At 50.1% G+C, this 25,026-nt stretch overlaps 2 protein-coding genes across 4 annotated transcripts in view; one reads left to right on the plus strand and one right to left on the minus strand.

Moving 5' to 3' along the window:
* ISM2 (isthmin 2) overlaps nt 1-25,026 on the minus strand; it is a 35,727-nt gene that overhangs the window by 9,938 nt on the left and 763 nt on the right. Inside the window, exons 2-7 of one of the 3 annotated variants that reach the window (XM_047863286.1) lie at nt 18,654-18,896; nt 17,003-17,378; nt 15,218-15,358; nt 14,882-14,965; nt 12,111-13,700; nt 5,823-5,831 (exon numbers count right to left, since the gene is read on the minus strand). In XM_047863286.1, coding sequence (XP_047719242.1) covers nt 13,183-13,700; nt 14,882-14,965; nt 15,218-15,358; nt 17,003-17,378; nt 18,654-18,896 — 1,362 coding nt within the window. In that variant the 3' untranslated portion in view covers nt 5,823-5,831; nt 12,111-13,182. The remainder of the gene's footprint in view (nt 1-5,822; nt 5,832-12,110; nt 13,701-14,881; nt 14,966-15,217; nt 15,359-17,002; nt 17,379-18,653; nt 18,897-25,026) is intronic. The other 2 variants (XM_047863287.1, XM_047863288.1) reach the window with 2 other exon arrangements.
* Nucleotides 222-8,053, plus strand: AHSA1 (activator of HSP90 ATPase activity 1). Its single transcript, XM_047863293.1, has 9 exons — nt 222-463; nt 1,813-2,003; nt 3,711-3,793; nt 4,190-4,307; nt 5,401-5,489; nt 6,301-6,429; nt 6,911-7,012; nt 7,494-7,545; nt 7,663-8,053. Exons 1-9 carry the CDS (start codon nt 384-386, stop codon nt 7,833-7,835), a joined length of 1,017 nt encoding a protein of 338 aa, XP_047719249.1. The 5' UTR covers nt 222-383; the 3' UTR covers nt 7,836-8,053.

Below are 25,026 nucleotides of genomic sequence, written 5' to 3' on the forward strand. Positions count from 1 at the left end.
CTACAATTCCCATGAGGCTCGGCAGGGCCAATGCAGAGACTAGGGAAACAATGAGACGTGTTCTTTGTGGCCTTAAGGGTGATAAATGGTCGTGTGAGCGGTTGCTTTTCCGGCCCATTTAGGGATAGCCCAACGGAGCTTGAAGGAACTCTAGAACACACATAAACCAAAGTCCGAGGAGGTGGAACGGAAGTACCCGGTGGAAGCGAGGAGGAGCCGGAAGTTAAGGCGGGGAGGGGCGGGGGGTGGAGGGAAAAGCAAGCCAGGAGGTTCTGCGGCCGCTTCTAGTAGTTTCCAGGCGCTGCCGGGCGGCTGGGACCAGGCAGTCCTGAGGCTGTGGCTGTGGCTGCTCAGAAGCTGGTGGCGGCGCGACAGGAAAGCTGATGGCCAAGTGGGGTGAGGGCGACCCACGCTGGATCGTGGAGGAGCGGGCGGACGCCACCAACGTCAACAACTGGCACTGGTGAGGGCCAGCGGGCCAGGCCGCGGGAACACTACGGCGCGGCCAGGGGTGCGGGTCCCTGGAACCTCGGGCGGAACAAAACTAGGGCCGGTACAGCCCTGCCCGGAGATGGGGGTGGGTTCTTCCTGTGGCAGGGGTCCGTAGTCCCAGGTCTCTCCACACACCACCACCTGCCTCTGTTTCAGTGTTTAGAGGGCAAGAGGGCGACGTGGAGGGCTGCGCCCAGAGGAGGGGTTTCAGAGATACGAGAACATAACCCCCGTGGCCGATGCATCCAGCCTGAGCAAGGACATGCTTCCCACACGTGGCCGGAGGAGTCCGTGAGACCCAAATCGGCGTGGATTGTTTTGGGAGATCTCTGTGTTAGGCTCGGGGCTAGTGGGCTGGAATTCTTATTTTGCGGCTTACGGGTGAGATTCAGAGTCAGTCGTAGAGAACCACTGCCTGAGTCCAGAGGACAAAGGTTTGGAAGGTGTTCGGTGGGTGCTCAAGAGCACAGTGATGCTGAAGATGCCATGGCCTCTCACCCGGAACTATTCATTTGGTTGTGTTGTAACTCCCAGGACTACCCCGGTTGCCGGGCAATCACGGTTTTAGAACTTAACCACTTTTAAAAGCTTACTCTCATTTATGAAATGTCCTAAAAGTACTATTTCTTTATCTTTTAACTCCACTGAACTTTGTTCCCGTTGCTTTCATTTTTACTTTGTTGCAGCCCTTTTTGCTGCTGGGTTCTCTGCTAGTTAGTATGTTGGGAGGCAGAAAGTGATTTTTCTTCTCTATATTTCAACCTATCTCCTTTTAACATACATAGTGCTTTGATCTAATTTGATTTGAAGCCCTGGATTTAACATTGTTTTCCTAGACGTTTAGAGGACACAGAATGTGTAGGGAATTTATAGCACAGCCTGAATTTGACAGGTCAGAACACTGTGCTAATGAGGTCAAGATTATTGCTTTCTTACTTACTGGACTTGTTAGCTAAATACTGCATTCTAGGGCCCACTCTTAGGCTCCTGACCTCAGCAAGATGGTCACAGTTTTCCATTTGGTCAAACGGGGGCGCCATGTTCAAGTGTCAAATACTGACTTTAGCACCATCATGCTGAGAAAGGAAAGTATAATTTTCCATTTGATTTGTAACCATTCCACACAGCAGTTATCTTTCTTGACAGTATGGGACTCCTTATCTTCCTAAAAGAGGATAAGGTGTTTGTGGATGTACGGGAGTGGGACTGGTCTTTTCAGAGTATTTGTCAGGTCTCTTTTAGCCTTGGATTCTCTCGCACAGAGCAAGCAGTGTGTCTTCCATTTGGCTGCTAGTCCATAGTTTTATTTCTGTTTTGCAGGACAGAGAGGGATGCTTCAAACTGGTCCACGGATAAGCTGAAAACGCTGTTCCTGGCAGTGCGGGTGCAAAATGAGGAAGGCAAGTGTGAGGTGACAGAAGTGAATAAGCTTGATGGAGAGGCATCCATTAACAATCGCAAAGGCAAACTTATCTTCTTTTATGAATGGAGCATCAAACTAAACTGGACAGGTAAGTCTGTGCTGGGCCATTAGAACAAAGGCTAACTGCATTTTGGTTGACCTATTAAGGAGCCGGGAGAACAGTTTTGGGAAGGTTAGGAACTCTTCAGGGGACACAGGGCTCCTTACTTTTATAGAAATCAGTATTGGGTGCCAAAATTTCTCTGCTGCTGTGGGACACTAAATGCATTTCCTCTCTGTGGGCCTCATAAGCCGCCACCAGTGAAGCAGCTGGGCCACTGAATCTTTGGGGCACATGATATGTTAGGACATTTTATGTCAGGTAACGTTTCCTCAGACTAGCTAACTTTTGTCTCTTGGATGATTGACTTAAAGGTGGGAAGGGGAGGGTTTTTTTGGTCTTGATTTTTTTTTTTTTTTTTTTTTTTACTTTCTCCTGTGTGAATCTACCAGTTTAGACTACCCTGCTAACGAAGTTTCTGTGTGACTATAATTTGGGGTGGTTTTATCCTCCAGTTTTTGTGTCCCTTCTGTGGTGGTATTGGCAAAGAATTGGAGCCATGTATGTGCCCTAGCTGGATGGTCCTGACAATTTTAAAAGGCACTAAAGCTAAAGGAATACATGTGTGGGGCAAAGCATACATTAGATTTGTGCCTCGATGAGCATTTTTCAACTAAATGGTAATAAAGAGGAGAAGAGTAGATCTATCTGTTTGTGACTTTTTTAAAAAAAACTATAGTAGTCTGAAAGGAACCTTGGGTATCATCTTACCCAGTCCTTTTTTTATAGATTGAGAAACTGAGGTCAGGAGAAGTGAAGATCAATAATCATCTTGTTGGTTCATTTTGAAATACAGTCAGTTCTGCTGTAACGTCACCCGTGTGTTCCTAAAAATCCCCATACTGTGCAAAATTGCTCAACCAAAACCACAGGGCTTATGGGGAGGATAGGGTTAGGGACACGACACAATACCCAAAAACCTTCATTGGTGACACGTTTTTAAAATTTAGGAACATAAAAATTGATAGCACAGTCCACACATGTTATATGGGAAGAAGTACATAAATAATACAGTAAACATGGTGCTTGACCTTGAAAAAGACCTGAAGTTCACTTGTGAAAGTGGGCATCAGAAGGGTTGCAGCATGTGGGTTATTGTCGATTGGTGGAAGGAGGGTCAGCTGAAATCAGAAGTTGTAACACCAGTGTGGGTGGTGTGGCTCATAGCACATGGGGAACTGAGGCTGCTGGCAGATAAATGTTTGAGATGTGTGTGTTTTGTGTATTCCTGTGCAGCTCATTTCAGCTGGGTGTGGTTTTGTGTGGGTGTGTGTTCCTGTGTTAGCAAATGTGAAATTCATGCTGTGATCAGATTGACCCCTAATGTGTCAGTCACATCGGAATAAATTTGTATTTTCAAAACAAGCATTCTAGCAGAACTGACTGCATTGATTGTTGACCTAAGTTCTCCCTGGCAGAATTCCTGCCAGTGCCACATCCACACAGCTCTTAGTCCCATACAGTAATAACGCAGTTGGCCTCAACAGATCTAATGAGGAAAGACATTTCTTCTAGGGGAGAAGCGGGGAGGGTTGGTTGCGTCTGGCTTTATCTCCGAATAAAGAGGGTCAGTTCAGTAGTTCAAAAGAAGTGCAAGCAAAAAACAGAAAAGTGCAAGCAGAAGAGTAGCTAGGACTCTAGAGCAGCCTTTTCCTGCAAAGGGGGAGACTAATGATGTTGCATTGCTTTTGACAGGTACCTCTAAGTCTGGAGTACAGTACAAGGGACATGTGGAGATCCCCAATTTGTCTGATGAAAACAGTGTGGATGAAGTAGAGGTTTGTGCTTCCTAATTCCTCATCTGAGTCTTCCACATTCTCTATTCTCAGATGAGAAAAATGACTTCCCGTTCAAGATTAAAGCCCAGGCCTGGCCCAAGCATTCAGAACCTCAGTTTGTAGATGATTTCCTAGGTCTGTGGTGCCATTGAGAGCTCCCAGCACAGCTTGTGCTTGTTTAATTACTCCGCTTTAGCTAGTAACTTGGGTTCTAATGTTAGCCACCTTGGCTTTGGCAGAATGCAAGAAGGAACACTCATGGGGATTGGAAAAATACCCCAACCCTCACACGTTTCCTTTGGAAATGTCAGCAGCTATCTGATTGCTCAGCACCCACATTCCATGTCGTGGGTGCCCCTCAAGTTATTTACCACCTACTTCTGATCTTTCACTCAGATTAGTGTGAGCCTTGCCAAAGATGAGCCTGACACAAATCTCGTGGCCTTAATGAAGGAAGAAGGGGTGAAACTCCTAAGAGAAGCAATGGGAATTTACATCAGCACCCTCAAAACAGGTATCCCTTGAGTAGTTACGTATGCCTTGAGGAGGTAGTTCCCTCCCACCCCCGACCATCAGACTCTGATTAAGGGTCCTGACAGTCCTTTCTTTGCCAGATGGGTAAAAGATTTGTGGGGGAGGGGGCTTATTTCACCTCAAAATCAATCTATAAACTCTGAATAAGGGAAAGATATAGAGATGGATTATCTGATATATTGACTGATGAGCACTTGAAATGCAGATAGTCCCAAGTCGAGCTGTGCTGTGAGTAGAAAACACGGTGGGTTTTGAAAACTTGGTACCAGAAAAGGAATGTGAAATTACTAATAGCTTTTTATATTGATACGATAGTTTGGATGTATTGGGTTAAACATGTTACTAAAACTAATTTCACTTCTCTGTTCTAACACTTTACTGTGGCTACTAGAAAACTTAAGATTATATTTGAGGCTGTCATTACATTTCTGTTGAACGGTGCGATCTAAAGACTTGGCATCCCTGGACTGCTTGAGCACAGTCCTGGACTATCTTTGACATGCATTCTCCAGGGACACTTAGGGGGTCATTAGGATAGCGGTCAGCTCAGCTGTCCCCTAGAATTCCAGTTCTGCCAGTGTGTTCTGATCTTGGTGTTGGGAGTACATAAAATGATTGTCAAAGGGCACCAGCATACGAGGTGATACCTCTTCTGGTGAGAACGAGTGCTCTGGTGCACTAGGCGTGGCTATTCTACTGAGGTAAGGCAGAGTGGAGAAAGGGGACTAAGTATGCATCTGTGGGTATCTTGCCCTGCTCTTGAATTCCTTGAAAGTGCCACTACATTCGTTGGCTACCATCCATAGGAGACCTCATGTACATTTAACAAGTTGTATTGCTTCTAATGGAGCGAGATTTAGAATCATCCTAGTTAATATTCTGTGTTCTGTAGCATACACTCAGATACCTGTCTGGCATAGTGCAAAGGTAAAGACCTAAAGTAAGTAGACTCTTTCTTTCTTTGTCATTACTTCATTTGGGGGTAAGACGTCCATGTTTGTCAAACTCTAAAGAAGCCCCAAATCTCAGCTACTAGGAAATAACTTCCAGGAGTGGGGATTTTATTTTTTCAGAGTTCACGCAGGGCATGATCTTGCCTACAATGAACGGAGAGTCAGTAGACCCAGCCGGGCAGCCAGCACTGAAAACTGAGGAGCGCAAGGTAAATAAGTGGTATTTCCATGTGCTCTTTCTCTGACCCTAACCTCCAAGCCACAGCAGCCTGTGATCTGCCCATGGTGCTTTTTACAGAGTCTACAATGTGTAGTTGTTTGTCCCTCTTTAACTGGGTTTTCAATCATTTATAACAAACCCCTAGAGCAAATGGAAGCCAGCAGGGGCTTCAGAGTTTCTCTTGATTGCATTTAACACCGGTTAGGTTGTGAACACAGGATGGTCTTCAGCTATCTATGTTTCCAGTATTCTTTCTAAGTGGGGTGTTGATATTTCGTACTTTGACACTAGAGGGGTCACAAAGGTACCGGGCTTAGATCACGACATTCACCTATTAGGAAATTGATCAATTTCACCACATTTGCAGGGTGAGCAGCTAGTTTTTGTGGAGCTAGAACTTGTACAGTTCAGGCTCAGCACTTGGTTTGCAGCCCCACTGCCCTTCTGCCAGCACAGTGAAGGAGATTCCCGAGGGGAGGTGGCTGCTTCCAGCTCTTTGAGCACAGAATTTTTCCTGGAGAATTACACTGAGTGCTTCAGAAATGCCCAGTGGTTTGCCAGGTCCTTTGGTCAGTGGGGTTTCCAGTGAGGATCTGTCCTCCACTGGGAGTGTTGTTTTCAGTGGGAACTGAGAACACTCTGGGAAGGTTCCCCTAATGACTGAAACGCCCATCCAGCCTCCTGGAATAATTAGCACTGGAGGCGAAGAAGTTTGTGAGAATGAGTGACAGGCCTGTCCTGGAAGCCACGTTAATGGAGGCTTCCCACCCTCTAAACCTTTCTTGCTGCCGCTTCCACAGGCTAAGTCTGCTCCTTCAAAAACCCAGGCCAGACCCGTTGGTGTCAAAATCCCCACTTGTAAGATCACCCTTAGAGAAACCTTCCTGACATCACCAGAGGAGCTGTATAGAGTCCTTACCACCCAAGAGGTAAGTATAATCTTGTCCGTCAGGCCTCCAGGCATTTGCTGCTCAGGTGACTTGGGATGTTGTAGGCACATCCCCTCTGCATGCAGAGCAGGTACTAAAAAGTGGTGCCATGAGGATTTCCTTGTACAAGTAGCGACAAAGAAAAAACCCTTCTGTGTTCACTCTACTCCTCAAGGTGGACTTGCTCTCTGTCCTCCCGTATAGTGTTTTGGGGTGGTTTAAGTGGGCACCACTGGAAACATTCTTGTTGGAAAAGTGAATGGATCTGAAGTATTGGCATCATGGATTTACAAAGAGTTACTCAAGTCAAAGCCCTGAGCAGTGGTTGTCCCTTTGTAGTGGGACATAACAGAAGCCAGTCATTGGACAAAGTGGTGCCTTTGGAAATGAGAGCTAAGGTGTGCAAGTATCACCTGGCGTTTGTCCCTAGGTCCCACTGAGAGGGACATCTTCCCTACCTTTTTTTTTTTTTCCCCCACAGCTCGTTCAGGCCTTTACCCATGCTCCTGCAATGTTAGAAGCAGACAAAGGTGGGAAGTTTCACCTGGTAGATGGCAACGTCTCTGGGGAATTCACTGATCTGGTGAGTGCCTGCTAGCCCCAGACCCAGGATATAGTCTCAGGTCAGAAGAAAAACATTCCTTTTTTCAGCTCTGTAGGTAAAATTCAATCTCTCTGGTTACTAAAACCTCATTTTTGTATTTTCAAAAGAATGTTGCAGTTGAATTCTCTTGCTTTCCTAGAATTTTTCTCCTCAGAGTTAAATTAGTTCTTCCTGAAGAAATCAAACATGGAAGAGAGATCATGTATATTGGCGGCTGGTAACTTTCCATTTGTAGCACTGAACTGTCACCTGGGCACAGTTGACCAGACTGGACTTGGGAGTGAGAGGAGAGGCCGTAGCCTGTGTTGGTGCAGATGCTACCAACTCCACGGTCCACTTTGTGCCCCTGAGGTGTAGAATTGCACAGACCGTAGGCCGAACGAAAGACAGACAGCTGGTCCCAGCCAGGATCTGGCGCATTGGAGTCTACGGTACACACTGATCTCTCTGGTTATTTTAGGTCCCTGAGAAACTTATTGTGATGAAGTGGAGGTTTAAATCTTGGCCAGAAGGTAAGTATGCATAGTTGCTTAGTGCCATTACCCCCAGAACTCTTTCTTTCCCCCTTAGTCTCCAACCCTGACGGAAACCCTGGGTCTTAAACCCCCCTCCCCTCTGCCTCTCCCCAGGGCATTTTGCCACCATCACCTTGACCTTCATAGACAAGAATGGAGAGACTGAGCTGTGCATGGAAGGCAGAGGCATCCCTGCCCCCGAGGAAGAGAGGACGCGGCAGGGTTGGCAGCGGTACTACTTTGAAGGCATCAAACAGACCTTTGGCTACGGCGCACGCTTATTTTAGGGCTGGCAGCAAGGGGCTGCCCAGTGCTTCGGTCCAGCCCTCTCCTGACTGGGGCTTGGGACTCACAGGATTGCACCATCCCAACCACTAACTTGGGGCTGGGGCCCCTTCCCTCCACGTATATCTTGGGTTTGTGCATGTTTTCTGCTGGGTGGGATCAGAGGGTGATTTCTCTTTTATGTGTACATACGCTAAATAAACGTAATTTAAAAAACGTGCATATCTGGAAACCTGTGTTGCTTGGGTGGGTGGTATTAATGAGTTCCCTTGAAGACACTGAATTAAAGGGAAAACCATTCTGGAAAACCATTCTGGGTAAGGGCAGGTAATTAGGAGGCAGGAAAGAAACCACCTCACTGCATTCCTGAGCTAGTCTCCTTTCTGCAGACTGGCACAGAGCTGCTCCCCTCACTGCGAGAAGACAAGGCGGGGTTCTCGGGGGTAAACAGTGCCAAGAAACTGCACCCTAGGCTTGCCTCTCTGTGTGGCCTCTTTGCAAGAAGAGACGAGCACCAGGTGCTGGTTTGATACATGGGAAGATCCCCTGCCCTGTGGCAGGGGGTACTGTGGACCTCAGGTTCAGAGCTTCTGCTTACTGAGCAGTTCTATGTACTGGAGACTAAGTAGCCCCCTTGCATTAGCTCGTTTAACCCCCATAATAGCCTTATGAAAAGCTACTACCTGCATTTCTGTCTTAGAAAAATCTAAGTCTTGCTTTTCTTCAGTAACCTCCCAGATCCTACAGCTGATACTTTGCAAGAGTTGAGAAGGACTGGAACTCGCAGAGCCAGTGCTCCAGTCTAAACCACTATGTCTACTGCCCTGTTGCTAGGTTCATCTGCTTAAAGAGGCTGCTGTATTTCTAGTGTGTTAGGCATCCCTCCTGGAGTAAAAAAATGCCAGGCCTCTTAGTACTCCCAGAAAGAGGAAGATATGAATATCCTGGTCAAGTATTTTTTAAGTACCTGGTTCCGTTAAACAAGTTTACTGAGCACTGACCACAGGGTGGGGGTATGTTCAACTGGAGTTCAGGCCACCACGTGGCAGAAGTAACTACCTGAACAGGGAGGGCCGATTTCCCGCACAAGCCCTGCCCTGGTGCCCTGTGTCCCAGTATGAGTCAGGGCCTTCTAATCCAGACATGCTACCTCCTGCAGGCACAGCTATTTCCTTCATCTATTTTTGCTTGTTTTATTAGGTGGCAGTGAGGCCTGCAGGCTAATCCTACCAAGGTGACTTGGCCAAAACATTGTAGTTAAAGCAAAAGACCAGTACTGATCTGGATAATTTAGACCCCCAAGAGCCACTTTTGGCTTGAATTACTCATAGGAATGGTGGACTAAACTAATTAGCATCTAATTTGGCATTAGATCTGCCTCTTGGGGGTCCAAAAAGAAGTCTTTTGATAGAGAACCTGGACTGTAGCTTGAATCAAATCTAGGGACCCTTCCTAACAGAATCCTCCTCTTCCTCACACAGAGACCAGTGACAAAATAGCCTTTTCATGCCTGGCTGGAGAGTTAACCAATTCTAGAGTTCTTTAAAAGAAATCTGGGGGCGCCTGGGTGGCTCGGTCGGTTAAGCGTCCGACTTGGGCTCAGGTCATGATCTCGCGGTCTGTGAGTTTGAGCCCCGCGTCGGGCTCTGTGCTGACAGCTCAGAGCCTGGAGCTTGTTTCAGATTCTGTGTCTCCCTCTCTCTGACCATCCCCCGTTCATGCTCTGTCTCTCTCTGTCTCAAAAATAAACGTTAAAAAAAAAAAAAATCTGAAGTAGAGATTATAAACACCTTAAAAAAACCAAAGCACCAGGCAAATGAACTCTCCTGTGACCTGCTCAGTAACAGTTGACATCCCCAGTACTAATGATGGCTGTTCCCATTTTTACCACTGCCATTTTACTGCTAACATTTTAAGTAGGCTCCATGCCCAGCGTGGTGCCAAATATGGTGCTTGAACTCACAACCCTGAGATCAAGACCCGAGCTGAGATCAAAGGTCGGATGCTTACCCGACTGAGCCACCCAGGTGCCCCTTGCTGCTAGCATTTTTGAGCCTAAAACGCAGATCGAGCTAAATACAAAACTGTGGACTTGGTTGGACTTGGTTGGACTTGGGTTGAATCATACCACTTCTAACAAATGGGGCAAATTTTCCCACCTGTATAATGGTTATAACAGGTACCTTGTGAGAGCATTAGAGATGACGAATATAGAAGCATAGGTAATGGTACCTACTGACTTCCAGACTCAAGGGCCCAAATGTTCTCCCTTGAGCAAGAATATTTTGAAAAGCTAGTTAGCTGGCTAAATTGCAAATCATAGGCCAAGGATTCACCTAAGAATCATCTGGGGGAATCTGTTAAATTCAGAAAATGTGGACTCCACCCCTAAAAGATTCTTACTTGGCGTGGGGTGTGGCCCATGAACTTACATTTTCATAAATACCCCAAGTGATACTGATGTCAGGACACATTTTGAGAAGCACCCCCACCTGTTAAAATCTAATTGTAATGGAGGAGCCAAAGAAACACATTTGGGACCTTCTCATGAACAATAGGACAAAGGCTCTGAAAACATTCTATCTTCCAACAAAGGAAGTCAGCAGGATCTGGAAGGGACGTACAATGTTGCTTTAAACCCTAGTAAGAATTCGATCTGACCAGTCTTGCCTAGCCTAGGACCCTTTATGAGGTACACCAGATGGAGACAAATTGGGCAAGCCATCCTGATGACGGGCAGCTAAACTAGAAATAGTGGTGGTGTTCGTGCTGGGTGTGCAGCCACGAGGGCTGGTGTTTGGAAAAGTAAGAACAGCTAGGCAAGACAGTTACCTAACACTGGACCCAAACGGGGGAGGGCCCCCGCCTGATTCTGGTCCTGGCCGCTCCTAAAATCCTCCCTTTAACAGGATCAGTGACCTCTCCATCACTGTTTCTCCTCACACACACCTATTCCCTGAGCCCAAAGTCACCTGCACAGTGCCTCTTTCTCCTTTGTAGAGTTTGAATAAACACTATTTTATAGCTGACCTGCTCTCCAACCTCTTCAAGACTCCTTTCCAAACCGCCTTTATCTTCTGTCATCTGTGGTCTGAGATGGTAGCAATTTCCCATGTCACTTACAGATCAAAAATGTGGCTGGCTAAACTCAGTTTTTGGGTAATAGACAACCACTAGGTATAGATTAAATTTAGACAGTGTGTTCAAGTGTTAAGGTGAGTTATATTAGAAAGGAGGAGAATTAGCAGATTCCTGTGAAAAAGGACTCTAGGATATTTTTATCTTATAAAAAAAAAAGTTTCTGCGGGGGCACCTGAATGGCTTAGTCAGTTAAGCGTCTGACTCTTGATTTCAGCTCAGGTCATAATCTCACGATTTGTGAGATTGAGCCCCAAGTCGGGGCTCTGCACTGGCAGTGTGGAGCCTGCTTGGGATTCTCTTCCTCTCTCTGCCCCTTCTCCACTAGTGTTCTCTCTCTCAAAATAAATACACACACACACACACACACACACACACACACACAGTTTCTGCTAACAGATAATTAAATTATGCCTGTACTAATCATGTTGATTTTCCCAGACAAGAGAATGGGAGGGAACTTGATCCCATCTGGGGACGAGATCCTGCCCTCTCTGGCCCTGTAATATTTTAGTTGCACCAGAGTATTTTTAGACTGTGGCCCAGGACCAGACTAATAAACTTACCTCTAGGTGTGATGGTTATGGAAACATCTGGTTCTCTGAGCGTCTCCAGGTGGTGGCTCTGGACATAACTTGCCTCATCCTACTTCCTGATGTGTCTCTGTCCTTCCCCAGATGCTAGTAGTGACAGTGCAGTTTCTGTTAAGGGTAGCAACCAAGGCAGGGTACAGGTCCACTTCTGTCATCTTATAGGGGTAGTCCTTTGGGCAACTCTGCCCAAACTTGCAGCAAGGTACTTGGGGAAATAGGGCCACTTCCTCTGGAGTGCATGCTAATTGACCTCTGCCTTGGAAGTCTTCCTGTTCCCCAAGAACTAGTAAATGTGCTCTGAGGTCCGTACCTCCTAGGAAACCCTGTGCAAGTATGAGTAGGGATATCCCAGGAGCTCTGCCTGCCTGGCTAGGTTAAGGAGTCACAAACACGACCATGGGGGCTTGGCTTGGGCTGTACACAGGGCTCCCTACACCTCTGGTGAGGCTCCAAATTCCTCATCAGACAGAATTTGAAAATAAAGTGCTTTATTGCTGAGGATCACAAAGAGCTTCAGGGCGGCGGTCTAGGGGCTGAAGTTCCCACCTTTTGGAGATTTTGTGAGCAGGATGGTGGGGACTTCAGCCCTTCAACCCCACACAAGGCAAGGAAGTAAGATTTTGGGAGTGAGGAGGGCAGGGAAGAAGCACCAGGTTTGCTAGGTGAGCCGATTATGTGCATCTCTTCCCAGCTCTGAGCTCAGTGTGTTCAATGACATCACCTCGGGAGCGTCAAGTGGGCCATGGCGGGAGCCTTTACAAACACCACAGAAACTGCCCAAATCTGGGCTTCCCTGCCGCCAACCCCGAGCCGAGAACTGGTGTACCAGCTCACCATGGTGCACATCCTCCTGAGCTGTTCTGAGCCCACCCAGACGTGGCAGCTGTGTCCATTCAGGGCAGTGCCATCCAGTTCTGCACATCCCTACAACCTGGACAGAGCAGAGATTGCTGGACAAAGAAAGGGACCTGAATTGGTTGACCCATTCCCAGCCAGGAGCCGGCCCTGTCTCGGCCACCTCAGCCTGTCTGTCCACGCTGGGCCCCACGGGTTGACTTTAGCCCTAACCAAAGTAGTGTCCACTGAAAAGCAGCTCGGAGTTGAGGAGAACCTGTTAGGGCCCCGGTGTGGGTCTGTGGTGGCTCCCAGCAGGGGTGGGGCCAGAGGGCCTCCCACAACCAACCAGAGATAAAGAGGGCTGGCTGCTAGGCTGGCTGTCAGCCTGACAAAATGCAGCTGTGGCACCACAGGCCCTGGGAATCACGACGTGTGCCCACAGCCAGGGTGGAAGAGCCCAGCTCAGAGGGAGAGAGAGGAAAATGAGTGGCCAGGCTGGGACAGCACCTCCCAGGGGGCAGGAGAGGGCAGCCCCCACAGACGCACACTTCCCCCCTTCCCCATCACCCAGAGACCTTGGGGGCTGAGCTCCCTCCCTCAGCCTGGGCCCTGTACACCCCTCGACCTGTCCCCAGCCCCACACCGACACCTGGGGTGCTGACCTGCCTTGGGTTCACAAGCAGAGGGCCCGCGGCACCAGGCCGGCCGGCCTCATGGGGTCTGGGCAGAGGCAGGGTGAGGGGTGTGCAGGGGAATCTTCTCCAGAACAGCAGCCCCCTGGTTAGTACTGCTTGGCCTCCTGCAACTGGGCCAGGTACTCCTCCTCGGGAGGGTTGTCGGCGCAGGCCCGGCCATTGTTGGGAGGCCGCACAGCGTGGTAGCGGCTCCAGTCCCCCTTACAGAGGATCCAGGGCAGCGTGTCCACCTTGAAGTGCAGCTCGGGCGAGAAGTCGGTGCTGACGAGGTCAGGCGCACCGGCGCCCTTGCCCCGAGTCAGCAGCCGGCTGCCCGCATCGTAGCAGCAGTGCTGGGCGGCCAGGGTGCTGCTCTCCACGGACAGCAATGAGCGCAGGCAGAAGCGCGCCGTGGGCTGGTACACGTCCAGGTGCTCTCGAGGCCCGCTGGCATCCCTCCACTGGAAGCTTCGGCCCCGGTGCTCATCCTGCAGGCTCACCGCGCTGTACACGGCCTCCAGCGGGTACGCGCATGGGCAGCTGGGCAGGTCCTGCAGCACCTGACTCAGGTACTTGGCTAGGAAGTCACTCTTGCAGTTCAGCCACTTCTCACAGCTATCCACATCTGCAGAGGGGAGGGGAGCCAGTCAGCCCCGAGGTGGGGTGGGGGCTGATCAAGGGCCAATGCCTGGAGAGAGAAGGCCCCGCAGCGGAGCTGAGTGCAGCCCAGCTTGGCCTCCTCTGTTGCCAGATAAGGGCTACCACACAACCACCCAGGAAACCTGGAGCCAGAGGCTACGGCTCAGAATGGATGTTGGCCAAGGGGCTGGAGGAGGAGCCTGGAGGCTGTCTGAAGTGCCAGGTGCTGTCCCTTTATGTGCTGGATGGTGGGGAAGATCTGGGGTATTGGGGAAGGAGCTGGGGTGGTTGGGCGCAGGAACCGCTGTTTTAAGCAACTGGTAAGAAAGCGTGTCGGCCCACTCTCACCTCTGCCCACTGTGACCCCCTCCATCTATGCTGTCTTCCTCCCTTCTCTCTACCTTGGGAATGTGGCCGCTGACTCTGGCCACACAGAAGGAATGGCTCCTTCCTCCTCACTCCAGAACTTTGGGGCACACTCTGCAGCATCGTGCTCAAGTTGGTCATGTGTGTCTCTCTCCCTAACACCCGAGCTCTTTGAAGGCAGATCCCGGGCCTTAGTCTTCTGGGAACCCCTGCCCTGCACGGTGCCAGGCCCACCACGCCAGCTCAGGGAGCTTCACAGTATTGAGCATAGGTCCCACCCGCAAGGGGGCCTGTTGGCAGCTGCCTACCTCCTTGTGAGGGGCAAGTGACACCAAGAGACAGAGATGCAGAATGTCCCAGTGAAAGTACTGTCTGCTCCAAACTGCTGGAAGGAGCAGTCCTGGAATTCTGGCCCCTAAACTGTTTCTGACAGCATCCTTTCCCACACAGAGCCTACCCAGGAGCCTCCAAGAGCACCCGGGAGTGGAAGCCAGAATGTCCCCATCCCTTCCTGCAGCCAGGGAGAATATGCCCCACCAGGTGGATCTCCAAGCTCAGTGGCTCCCATCAGGACGGTCTTCCCAGCAGGAATATCAGGTTGGGAAAGGCCAATGGCTTGGCTAGAAATGACAGGGACTCAGAAATGACAGGGCCTCTTTTCTGGGGAGACTAATCTTCCAGCCGGAACATGTACTCTGCCTCAGTGGATGGGGGTGAGATTCCTCCTGTGCAGTGATGCTCCACCCTCCCGAGAGAGGTTCTCCCCAAGCCCCCAGGAGCAGGGCCTAGCTCCCCACTGACCTGGGCTGAGCATGTCCGTAGCATTGTGGGCCAGGGGTGGCCACCCCTCACCGGGGAAGCCCAAGGGGTCCTTGTCCTCGGTGCCTTTAGGAAGAGAGGAGGCCAGGCTGGTGGGGCCCCAGGGCACCTCTGTGCTCCCAGTGGGGAAGCCCAGCCCTCATTAGGCTCTCGGTGCCCACAGCATCTGGACTAGGCCTGGGACGAGGCAGAACCACCGTGTCTATAAGCTTCCTGCATCCCTTCTCCAGGCCCCACCCTCAAACAAGGCCCACATTCCCAGGGGGCCAAGCCCAGAGTGTAAGCCTCTGCCTGTGTAGGAGCTGGGGTTCGTCTCACCAGGACAAAGGGGCAGGTCGCAGGCACGGGACTCGGTGGCAGTGCAGGTGTAGCCGCAGGGCCGAGTCCTCCTCTGGCTGCCGCTGCCGCAGCTCCCACTGCAGGGAGACCAGGGGCTCCACTCCTCTTGAAGCTCATAGTCTGGGTCAAGGCAGGGAGCCAAGGGTGAGTGAGCACAGCCCACAGGGCACATTGGTGCAGATTAGCTAAGGGTACCCCTTCCTCAGGATGGTGCCATCCGTGCCAGGGCTCCCAGCCTAGCGGACGAAGCACGGGCTGGACTTCAGCCCCCACCTGTCCCTCAGCCGGGGACCCTTGCATGGTGGACACCCATGTAAATCATCAGGTGGCTCTACAGACACAGCAACAATCCCAGCCACCCACTCTGTGCCAACACAGCGATGAAGAGAAAAAGATATCTGGGGCTGGAAGCTACCTGACCACTGTCAATGTGACCCTGGGCAAGTCCCCCTACGTCTCTGACCTAGAGGGTTTGTTTTTTTTTTTGTAATTTTTTAGTGTTTATTTATTTTTGAGAGAGAGAGAGAGAGCAGGGGATGGACAGAGAAGGGGGGGTGGACAGAGGATCCGAAGTGGGCTCTGCATTGACAGCAGCAAGCCCAATGCAGGGCTCGAACTCACAAACAGAGAGATCATCACCTGAGACGAAGCCAGACGTTCAACCAACTGAGCCACCCAGGCGCTCCTCTGACCTATAATTTTTATGTCAATTAAAACCAAGGCTGACAACACTTCCCCAGCACTGGGGACATGAAGGGAAGTCCTAACTTTCCATGATAGGGACCAAGACCTGGTCTGAGGAACCTGAAATACACCATGACTGCACCCTCAGACCTCTGGCTGTTGCAGGGCTGAGACCCAGGGGGTTCTGTGGAACCCCCAAAGTACTGACATACCCAGCTCTCTCCTCACTTCCCAGGCAGGCCGGAGCAGGTGGGCACCAAGAGTTTAAGGAAAATTAATGGAAGAAAAGCTGAAAGGCATGAAAACTGCCAATTTACATCATTTTGGTGAACCAGGGAAAGCCTGCTATGCCTTAGTCTTAATGATGGCACCGCTGTCCAAGGATGAAATACCAGGGCTCTAGGGAGAATGGCTGTAACTGTCCATGAAACACGTCTGTACCCAGGAAAACCCGAACGACAACAAGAATGGCTGTCATGGGAGCTGGCCAGGTGTTAGGTGGTATTTTCTGATAGTCTGTGCTATGTTGTTTTCTAATAAAAATAATAAAAACAGCCAATACTTACTTTACTACATGCTGGCACTTTAAATGTATTAACTCAATACCCTCTACGCCCAATCTTATGTAGTTAAGGGTTGTGCCATTCTCCATTTTAGAGAGGAAGTAAATTAGGCATAGAGAGGTTAAGTAACTTGCCCAAGGTCACTGAGCTGGTAAGCAGCAGAGCCAGGATTGAAGCCCACACAGTCTGAAAATGAGGTCAGTTATGAGTGGTGGGGTTTACCATATTTCCCAATTTGTTGGAAAGTGACAGCTATGAATATATATAAAATTAACAAACGTCGATTTGCTTAGGGGGTCTCAGGGCTGTTGTGAAGGTCAAATGTTTGGGGGAAAAACAGATTTTGCAAGCTATGGGTAATGTTGCTATTTAGCAGATGATGGTGTTTGTACAGGCCTAAGCTTCTGGCCTTCATAGCTGCCTCTGCTCGGTGAAGCTCTCAGGCCTCCCTTTAGCCCCAGTTACTCTCAGAACTTCCAGAAGCAGCAGCCGGGGATGCCAAGGTGGGGATGCTCACCATAGCCATCTGGCTCCTTGAAGGCCCAGTCCCCAGGGGCCAGCCAGCCCTGCTCCCAGCTGCCTGTGGCCCCACTGAACCCAGGCTCCTCCTCCTCCTCCTCTTCTTCCTCGTTGTCCTCCTGGTCCTCACTCTCACTATACTCTGCAGGGTAATCCTCCTCCTCCACTTCTTCCTCCTCCTCTTCTTCCCCTGGGGCTCTGCCCTTGAGATTGGTCCTCCCCTCCTCGCCCTCCAGGTAGCTCCAGAATAGGGGCCAGAAGAGCTCCTTGGCGGACAGCCAGCTAGAGGCACCCTGGGGCCAGCGACTGCTGGGCTCAGCCAATAGGTCCATCTCCACCTCCGCCTGGGGATCCTCCACCACCTCGATGGTCACCTGCAGAGGGTCAGACACAGGCCGGCCAGTGAAGGAGTGCTCAGAGCAAGGCTCCAAGGAGAGGAGAGATGACAAGTGTGGGGGCAGGGGCAGAGGACCAACCTTTCCTCCAAACCAGCTCATTCTCTTGGCCAACCTTCCTGGCCTCCCAGGGCACACGGGGTCACAATTTAAGACTTGGCTGTGCATCAGAATCCCCTGGATATTCCAGACTCCTTGACCTAACCCTAGACATGAATTTAATTATCTGAGGTGGGGCTAGGTATGGTGGCTCTAACATGTGCCAAGGGTAGAGACCCCCTAGTTTAAGAGAAGCTGGCTGTGAACTCTGCTGCAGGCTGCCCAGAATTAGGGGCCACTAACAGCCTTGGGTCTCGCTGTAGGGCTGGAAAATGACAGCAAAGAGAGCAAAGTCCCACAGCAGCCCTGGGTGGGGCGGGGGTGGGGGTGGGCTCTCATTCACCACATTGTGGACGGGAAATAAGTAACATGAAATCATTTACATGAAAGTGAACTTTGAAACATTGTTTTTGGCTATTATAAAATAATACGAGATTGCCGAACACAATTTGGGGGAAAACCAGCAAAATATAATGAAAAAAATTAAAATCGCCCCCACTCCATCTCTGACAAATAACATTTTGATAATTAAACTTCCAGGTTTTACACATGCACGCGTGCGCACACGCATACACACAAACTCTTAAACAAGTTTAGAATGTTAGTTTCTACACTTCCCCGTTGCCTTTTCTCTTTTGATGAAAGTGTTTTGCAAACTGTAGGTGCTGCACAAAATGCAGGACTCTTATCATCAGGGATTGAGGACTGGCAGTGGAGAATGTAAACTGGAATCCCACTGGCTCCATAAAGCCCCTCTGGCGGGCAGCCCCCTACCACAAGCCCACTCCATTCTGCACTCAACCAACCCTGCAGGAAGGGTTGGGCCTGGGTAGGGGCCACAAGTCGCCCCTTCCCCATTTCCCTAGAAGGCCCTGCCATCCACAAAGCTTCCCCACTCCTTGGGTCTTCATGACAGCCCTACCAGGCTGGTGCTGTTTCTCCTTTGCTATGGACTGGAAAACAGGCTCAGAGGGCCACATGCCCTGCTCGGCCCACAGCTGGGAAGTAGAGGAGCAGCCCCCACTACTCTGTGACCCCAAAAGAACCCCGCCCTCCAAGGAATACAGGATGGGGACGCCTGACCTCAGGATGGAGCCGGTCAGCCCAGTTCCTCTCTAGGTGTCCACTGGGCCTATGCCCTCCTGTAGCTCTCACCTGGATATTGGGGTTTGGGGCAGTCAAGTCTGTGTTGGCCAATCCTGGCAGCTTCTGCAGCTCCAGCAGCAAAGGAGTGTCCTCCAGGGTCCTTGGCATGGACGCCTTGTCCAGGCTCAGGGCTGCTGGCTCACTGAGAGCCCGGCGCCTATGTTGGCGTGGCCCTGCCTGGAGGCGGGTTCTGGGGAGCAGGGGGGTCCTCTCCTCTTCCCTAGGAGAGCTGGGATCTGGGGAGGCTGAGACCTGAAGGAGAGAGAAGGGGAGGAGGGGGTGACTGGGGTCAGGGCTTACCCCAAATGGACCCAAAGTAGGCAACGCAGGAGTCTTGGGGTCTGACCAGGCCACAAATTCACCCTGTGACCATGGATCCAAACATACGTGTTGTAATGCCTCAGAGAGTAAATGAGACCATGTGCACAGAGTGCTTGGACAAATGGTGCCAACATGAGGCATAACACGGGGCTAAATCGGGTTTCTACATGTGGAAGAAACATAAACCAACCTCCTCATTTTACAGATGAAGAAACTGAGGTCCATAGAGGGAAGCATGTTGTTTAAGGCAGTGTTTCCAAGTGCAGCTCACAGACCACATGCCTCAGAATCCCCCAGGGCTCTTGCCCAGGAACAGATGGCGGGTCTCACAAGTCAGGGCAGGAAGGCCCAGAAAGGCTGACAAGGAGGGTAGTGGCAGACCTGGGCCTTCCCCCAGCAGGCTCCCCTGTCACTGACCCTCCCAAGCTGTCCACGTGAGGGCTGTGTTCCTTAGCATCTCTGATCACTGCTACCTTCCTCCTCCTGCCCGTCTGGGACCCAGCGCCTTTTCCTAGTTCAGGTGCCGTCGCAGCTGTCTGTCTGCCAGGTAATTCCCTCCACCAGCCAGTGCCCATGGGGTCCACACCGTGACAGTCCCTGCCTCGGCTCAGATAGTAAGTGAAAGACCCTGGTTGTCTCTGACTCCAGCAGCAGCCCTCACCTGCTCAGACAGTGGGACACTGGGGTGGCCATCCACCTACTTCCAGGCTACAGCCATTGCTCAGGTCTCTACAACAGGACAGAGGGGGTACTGTCCAGAGCTGCCTTATGATGTAAAGCATGCCCCACCCAGGCCACAGCCTTGACCCCACTTCCCATCTCATACCTAAAGCCATGTGAAAAAACACAGGTCTGGACAGTCAGATCAGCTTGATTCAAATCCTAGCTCTGCCTCTTACTAGCTCATTCAACTTGATCTACAAAATGAGGATAATTCCTACCTGGAAGGATTGTCAGAAATTTATTTATCAAACACTTACTTCCATAGCATGTGTGTGCCAGGCACTGTTCTAAACACTTAATCATTCATTTCATTCTCCCAACAACCCTCAGAGGTAGGTGCTAGCTGTCATCCCCATTTTGACAATGGAAACTAAAGCACAGAAAGGGCAAGTAACTGGCCTCAGGTCACACAGACATTTAGTGGCAGAGCCTAGGATTTGAATCAGACAGCCTGGGTCCAGAGCCCATTCTCTCTCTCTCTCTCTCTCTTTTTAAGATTTTATTAAGTAATCTCTACATCCAATGTGGGACTCGAACCCACAACACTGAGATCGAGTCACACACTCTACCAACTGAGCCAGCCAGGCACCTGAGAGCTCACACTCTTAACTGTTTTGGTCTGACACTACAGGCAAGAGTGTGGAGAGTCTATTTCACAAATCAGGGGCTTATTCAGTCTAATTTCTCACTATGACTTTCTTTCCTTGGGTTGAAAAAGAGAGTCAGAACCTTTGGTCTCTCCCCTTTAACCACCTCCTTCGGTGTTGCCCAAACACCTGGTTCCAAGGCTCCTGCACTAATCACCATGGCCCATCTGAGCCTGGCCCTGGAGTCTGTTACTGAGTCAAAGTGCTCTGGTCTCAACAGTCAGGCCAGACAAGCAGAGAGGATGGACAGATGAGTAAGAACAACTCATCTCCTTCACTTACCAGTCTTGGAGGCCTGGGACATCCCCATATGCTGCTTTCCTGGCAGCTCCCACTCACTATGCCACCAAAGCCCTAACTGTCCCGGTGCCTTGGCTCAGTAGCTCCTCTGTCCGCAGCCTCAGGACTGCAGGAGTTCAGGGTCTGCAGCCTTTCTGGCTGATGTGGATATCACTGCCTTGTGAGTGGGTAGTTAAGCAATGGTTCTCATCTGAGAACATTTGGCAAAGTCTGGAGACATTTGTGGTTGTCACTTGGAGAGGGGTTCTACTGGCACCATGTGGGAGATCCTACAACACATAGGACAGCCCTCACAAAAATCATCCAGTCCAGAATGTCAACAGTGCTGCAATCAAGGGGCACCTGGGTGGCTCAGCCGGTCAAGCGTGGACTTTGGCCTAGGTCATGATCTCATTGTTCCTGAGTTAGAGCCCTGCGATGGGCTCTGTGCTGACAGCTTGGAGCCTGGAGCCTGTTTCAGATTCTGTCTCTCTCTCTCTCTCTCTCTCTCTCTCTCTCTCTGCCCCTCCCCAACTTATACTCGCGCGCGCGCTCTCTCTCTCTCCTCAAAATAAATACATTAAAAAAAATTTTTTTTTATGTGTGCCAGGGTGGCTCAGTTGGTTAAGTGCCGACTTCAGCTCAGGTCATGATCTCACGGTTCATGGGTTCAAGCCCCACGTTGGGCTCTGTGCTGACAGCTCAGAGCCTGGAACCTGCTTTGGATTCTGTGCCTCCCTCTCTCTCTGACCCTCCCCTGCTTGCACTCTGTGTCTCTCTCTCTCTCTCAAAAATAAATAAACATTAAAAAAAAAATTTTTTTAAGTTTTTTTTTTTTTTTTTTAAAACAGTGCTGCAATTAAGAAACCCCGCTCTAGGGGGCGCCTGGCTGGTTCAGTTGGTAGAGCATGCGACTCTGGATCTTGGGGTTGTGAGTTTGAGCCCCAATGCTGAGCGTAGAGATTACTTAAATAAATAAATAAACTTTAAAAAAAAAAAAAAAGAAACCTTGCTCTAAAGTCAGGCTGCTTAGATCTGAATCCCTGAATAGTCTGGTTTCTGACCTGTGGGACACTGACGGGACAGAACCTCTGTGAGCATCCTTATGTGTAAAATGAGAACAATGATGGGAGAGAGCTAGCATCCAGCAGGGCTCAGAATGTTCATTTCCAGCCCTCTCCAACCTCTAGGCCATAGAAACTCCTGGCTAACCACCACAGCCACACGTCACAGCCACCCTTCTCTAGAGCTGCTTAGAGCCCCTGCTCTGTGCTTCAGGCCCCAGAACTCTCAGGAGCGGAATGGGGCCATGGGTCTTAGTTTGGGTTTCTTCAGAAGCCAATGCTGACACCAGAATTCAAGGGCATTCCTTTGGAAGGTGATCCCAGGAGACACCAGCAGGGAGTGGGGGAGTGGGTCACGGGTGGGAGGCAGCTAATAAAGAATGCTCCATCAAGTTAGTGACCATGGTGGACAAGTGGAGCTCAATCCTACTGATGCCTCAGTTATTCCCCCAGAAGTAGGGAGCTGGGCAACATACCTGCAAACCTCACCAGTCACTGATTACGGGTTCTGGGTGGAGGAGAGGATTTGTTCCCCGGGAACTTCAGATCGGTCATGTACAGCTGAAAACAGGCCCTCGTGCCAGTGACAGCCCTCAAGCAACTGGACACTGACAACAGGGAGTAAGGCAGAGATACAGGCAGAGCCCCCTGAGCCCTGACCCGTGAGTACTGTCTGAGCACATCTTCTCTACCAGGCCTGAGCTAGTAGGCCCTGGATGTGCCTTCTGTCACCCCAGCCACCCCAGCTAGAGTGCAGGTTGGACTTTGTCTGCTTGTTTCATGCAGTATCCTGTGCCTGGTACACGGGAGGAGCTCAATAAATCACTGCTGAGTGACTGAATGAACACTAGCACCCCAAGGGGTGAATGTGACTGTCTCTATGTTAATGATGAGGCTATGGAGGCTCAGAGAGGGTAAGGGATTTACATAAAGTCCAAGGTTGTAATAATATCGAAGCTCGGCTTCAAACTCAGCTCTGCCTGAGAGACAGCCACTCACTAGCTGCAGACCCAAGGCTTAGTTATTAGACCCACTGTCTGTCTCCTCGTCCCTAAAACAAGGAAAACAAGACAAGGACCACAAAATGCTAGGCACTGTGGCTGTTTGGGTGGTGTTTGGATCCTATCCAGAACAGAAGACACCCAAGGCAGAGTTCTGTCATTCTTTCTTTGCCTGTCTGGTGCCCAACAAACCCCTGTGTTTTTTTTTTTTTTAACTATGTTATGAGTTTGAATCTCTTTTTAATGTACAGAGAGAGGAGAGAGAGAGAAAGAGTGAGCATGGGTGAGGGAAAGGCGAAGAGAGAGACAGAATCTCAAGCGGGCTCCACACTGTCAGTGCAGAGCCTGATGCGAGGCTCAAAGTCAAGAACTGTGAGATCATGACCTGAGCCGAAATCAAGAGTCAGATGCTTACCCGACTAAGCCACCCAGGCGCCTCACCCAACAAACTCTTGTAACGACAATGCCACACATGTGTACGTCCAGTGCTTTCTCACCCAGCAGGCCATCCGACAGAATGGGTTCTCTTATTCCCATTTGACTGTGGGAGTAAACTGATGCTCAGCAACAGGCCTGACCAGAGAGAGGGTGGCACATTTTGTTCACGATGCCAATGATTTCAAGACCTTTCAAGACTTACGATGAGCAGGCTGGGGCATGATATACAAAGATGGACCCTGAGGTCCCGGGTCTAGCTCTTGAAATGACAGACCTGGCTCCCAGTCTCAGTCAGGCTTAATGTCTCTGTGCCTTGATTTTTTTCATCTGGAAAATGAGACTAACACCCATCCAACACCCATGGGAACAACACCGAGGGGCCGTATGTTCTTCAGCTTCATCGTAAAAGTCTCTGGAGTTGTCATTTATTTCTGACATATCACTTAAGGCCCTAGAAGAGCAGTCTGCATTATGTCAACACAATGTCTTAACTACCACCTTGATTACATAACAGCTTTAACACACATCACATGGACTTCTGAAGCAGTATTTGAACTGGACGGGATCACAGAGATGACTTAGCCCCTTATTTTAAATGTCAGGAAATCATCTGAGGTGAGTCATACCTGAGTTAATGACCCACTGAGACCAGAACCCCAGGACCTGAGCTCTAAGCTCTGTTTTTCATTCATGGCACTAATTTAACATATGTTTGAGGGTTCCACCAGGCCCTATACTGGAGCTGGGGGTATGACTTTGGCTCTGAAATAACCTATCCTCTAGACTGGTCTCAGGGGAAGATCTGGCAAATATATCAAAAATAATCACAATACAAGGCAGTAAGTACTAAAATAGAAAATATGTCAAAATGAGTAGGAAAAAAAATGCCAATTCAATTAACTTTATGACCACTGCCACCTCCACCTAGGAGGTGGGACTGGCCAGGGGATGTTCACTTCCTCTGGATTTGTCTACAGCAGTGGTTGTCAGCAACGGTGGGGGAGAGGGGTGTCCGTCAGGAAACACAGGGCAATGTCTGGCTCTGTCCGGCAGTGGGTGCTACAAACACCTAACAGGTTAAGGCCAAGGATGCTGTTAAATGTCCCACAAGGCACAACAAAGAATTATACAACCCCAAATGACAGGACTGTGGAGGATGAGAAACTCTGGTCTACAGGATGTAGTCTCAACAGGAGACAAAAAATCTTAGCTATTACAATGGTTTGTAACATACCCAAGTGCCATGATACATAAACAGTACATTCATGAAATGGTATATCCCAATTTCAGTGGGAGAGGCATTTAGGGGGGAAAAATGTCTAAAAGGCTCTTTAGAAAGGCAGCGTTGAAAACAAACGTGGATAAAACACCAGTCCACAGAGACCTCAGATGCAGGCGGTGCTTCCCGCCGCCTCTGGAGGGCCTCAGCAGCCTGGGCACCGCTAGCAGCCCGAGCTCTGGTGCCGCTCACCCATCGGTCTCCTGCACGCACCCGGCGGGGCCTCTCAGTGCCTTCGTCTGGAAAATGGAAAGAACTACTCTGGCCTCCTCCTCCTAGAACAGCTCAGAGCCTGGAAGGAGCCAGGACCCCCTACCACACCAGCCCGCAAACCCTGGAACAAGTCGGGAGGGTTTTGTCCCCAAGGGGACAATCCACGCAGTAATGGCTGGACTGTGGACCCCTGGTGAAGGGAGACAGGTGTCGACAGACCGTGGTTCCTCTTGGCGTCTAAACTACTCTTCTCCGACTCGCTCCTCTGTTTTCGGTCGCATCCCCAAAGCCCACTCACGGGCCACCCAGAAAGTGTCTCCCCACCCCCACCCCGCCACGTCTTAGCGACTTCTGCTCTTACAACTACATAGTAATATCAAGGTCCCTGGCTGATATTACTCTCCAGCCAAGTTGAAA

Source organism: Prionailurus viverrinus, chromosome B3 (assembly GCF_022837055.1).
Source record: "Prionailurus viverrinus isolate Anna chromosome B3, UM_Priviv_1.0, whole genome shotgun sequence".
NCBI classification, from domain to species: Eukaryota; Metazoa; Chordata; class Mammalia; order Carnivora; family Felidae; genus Prionailurus; species Prionailurus viverrinus.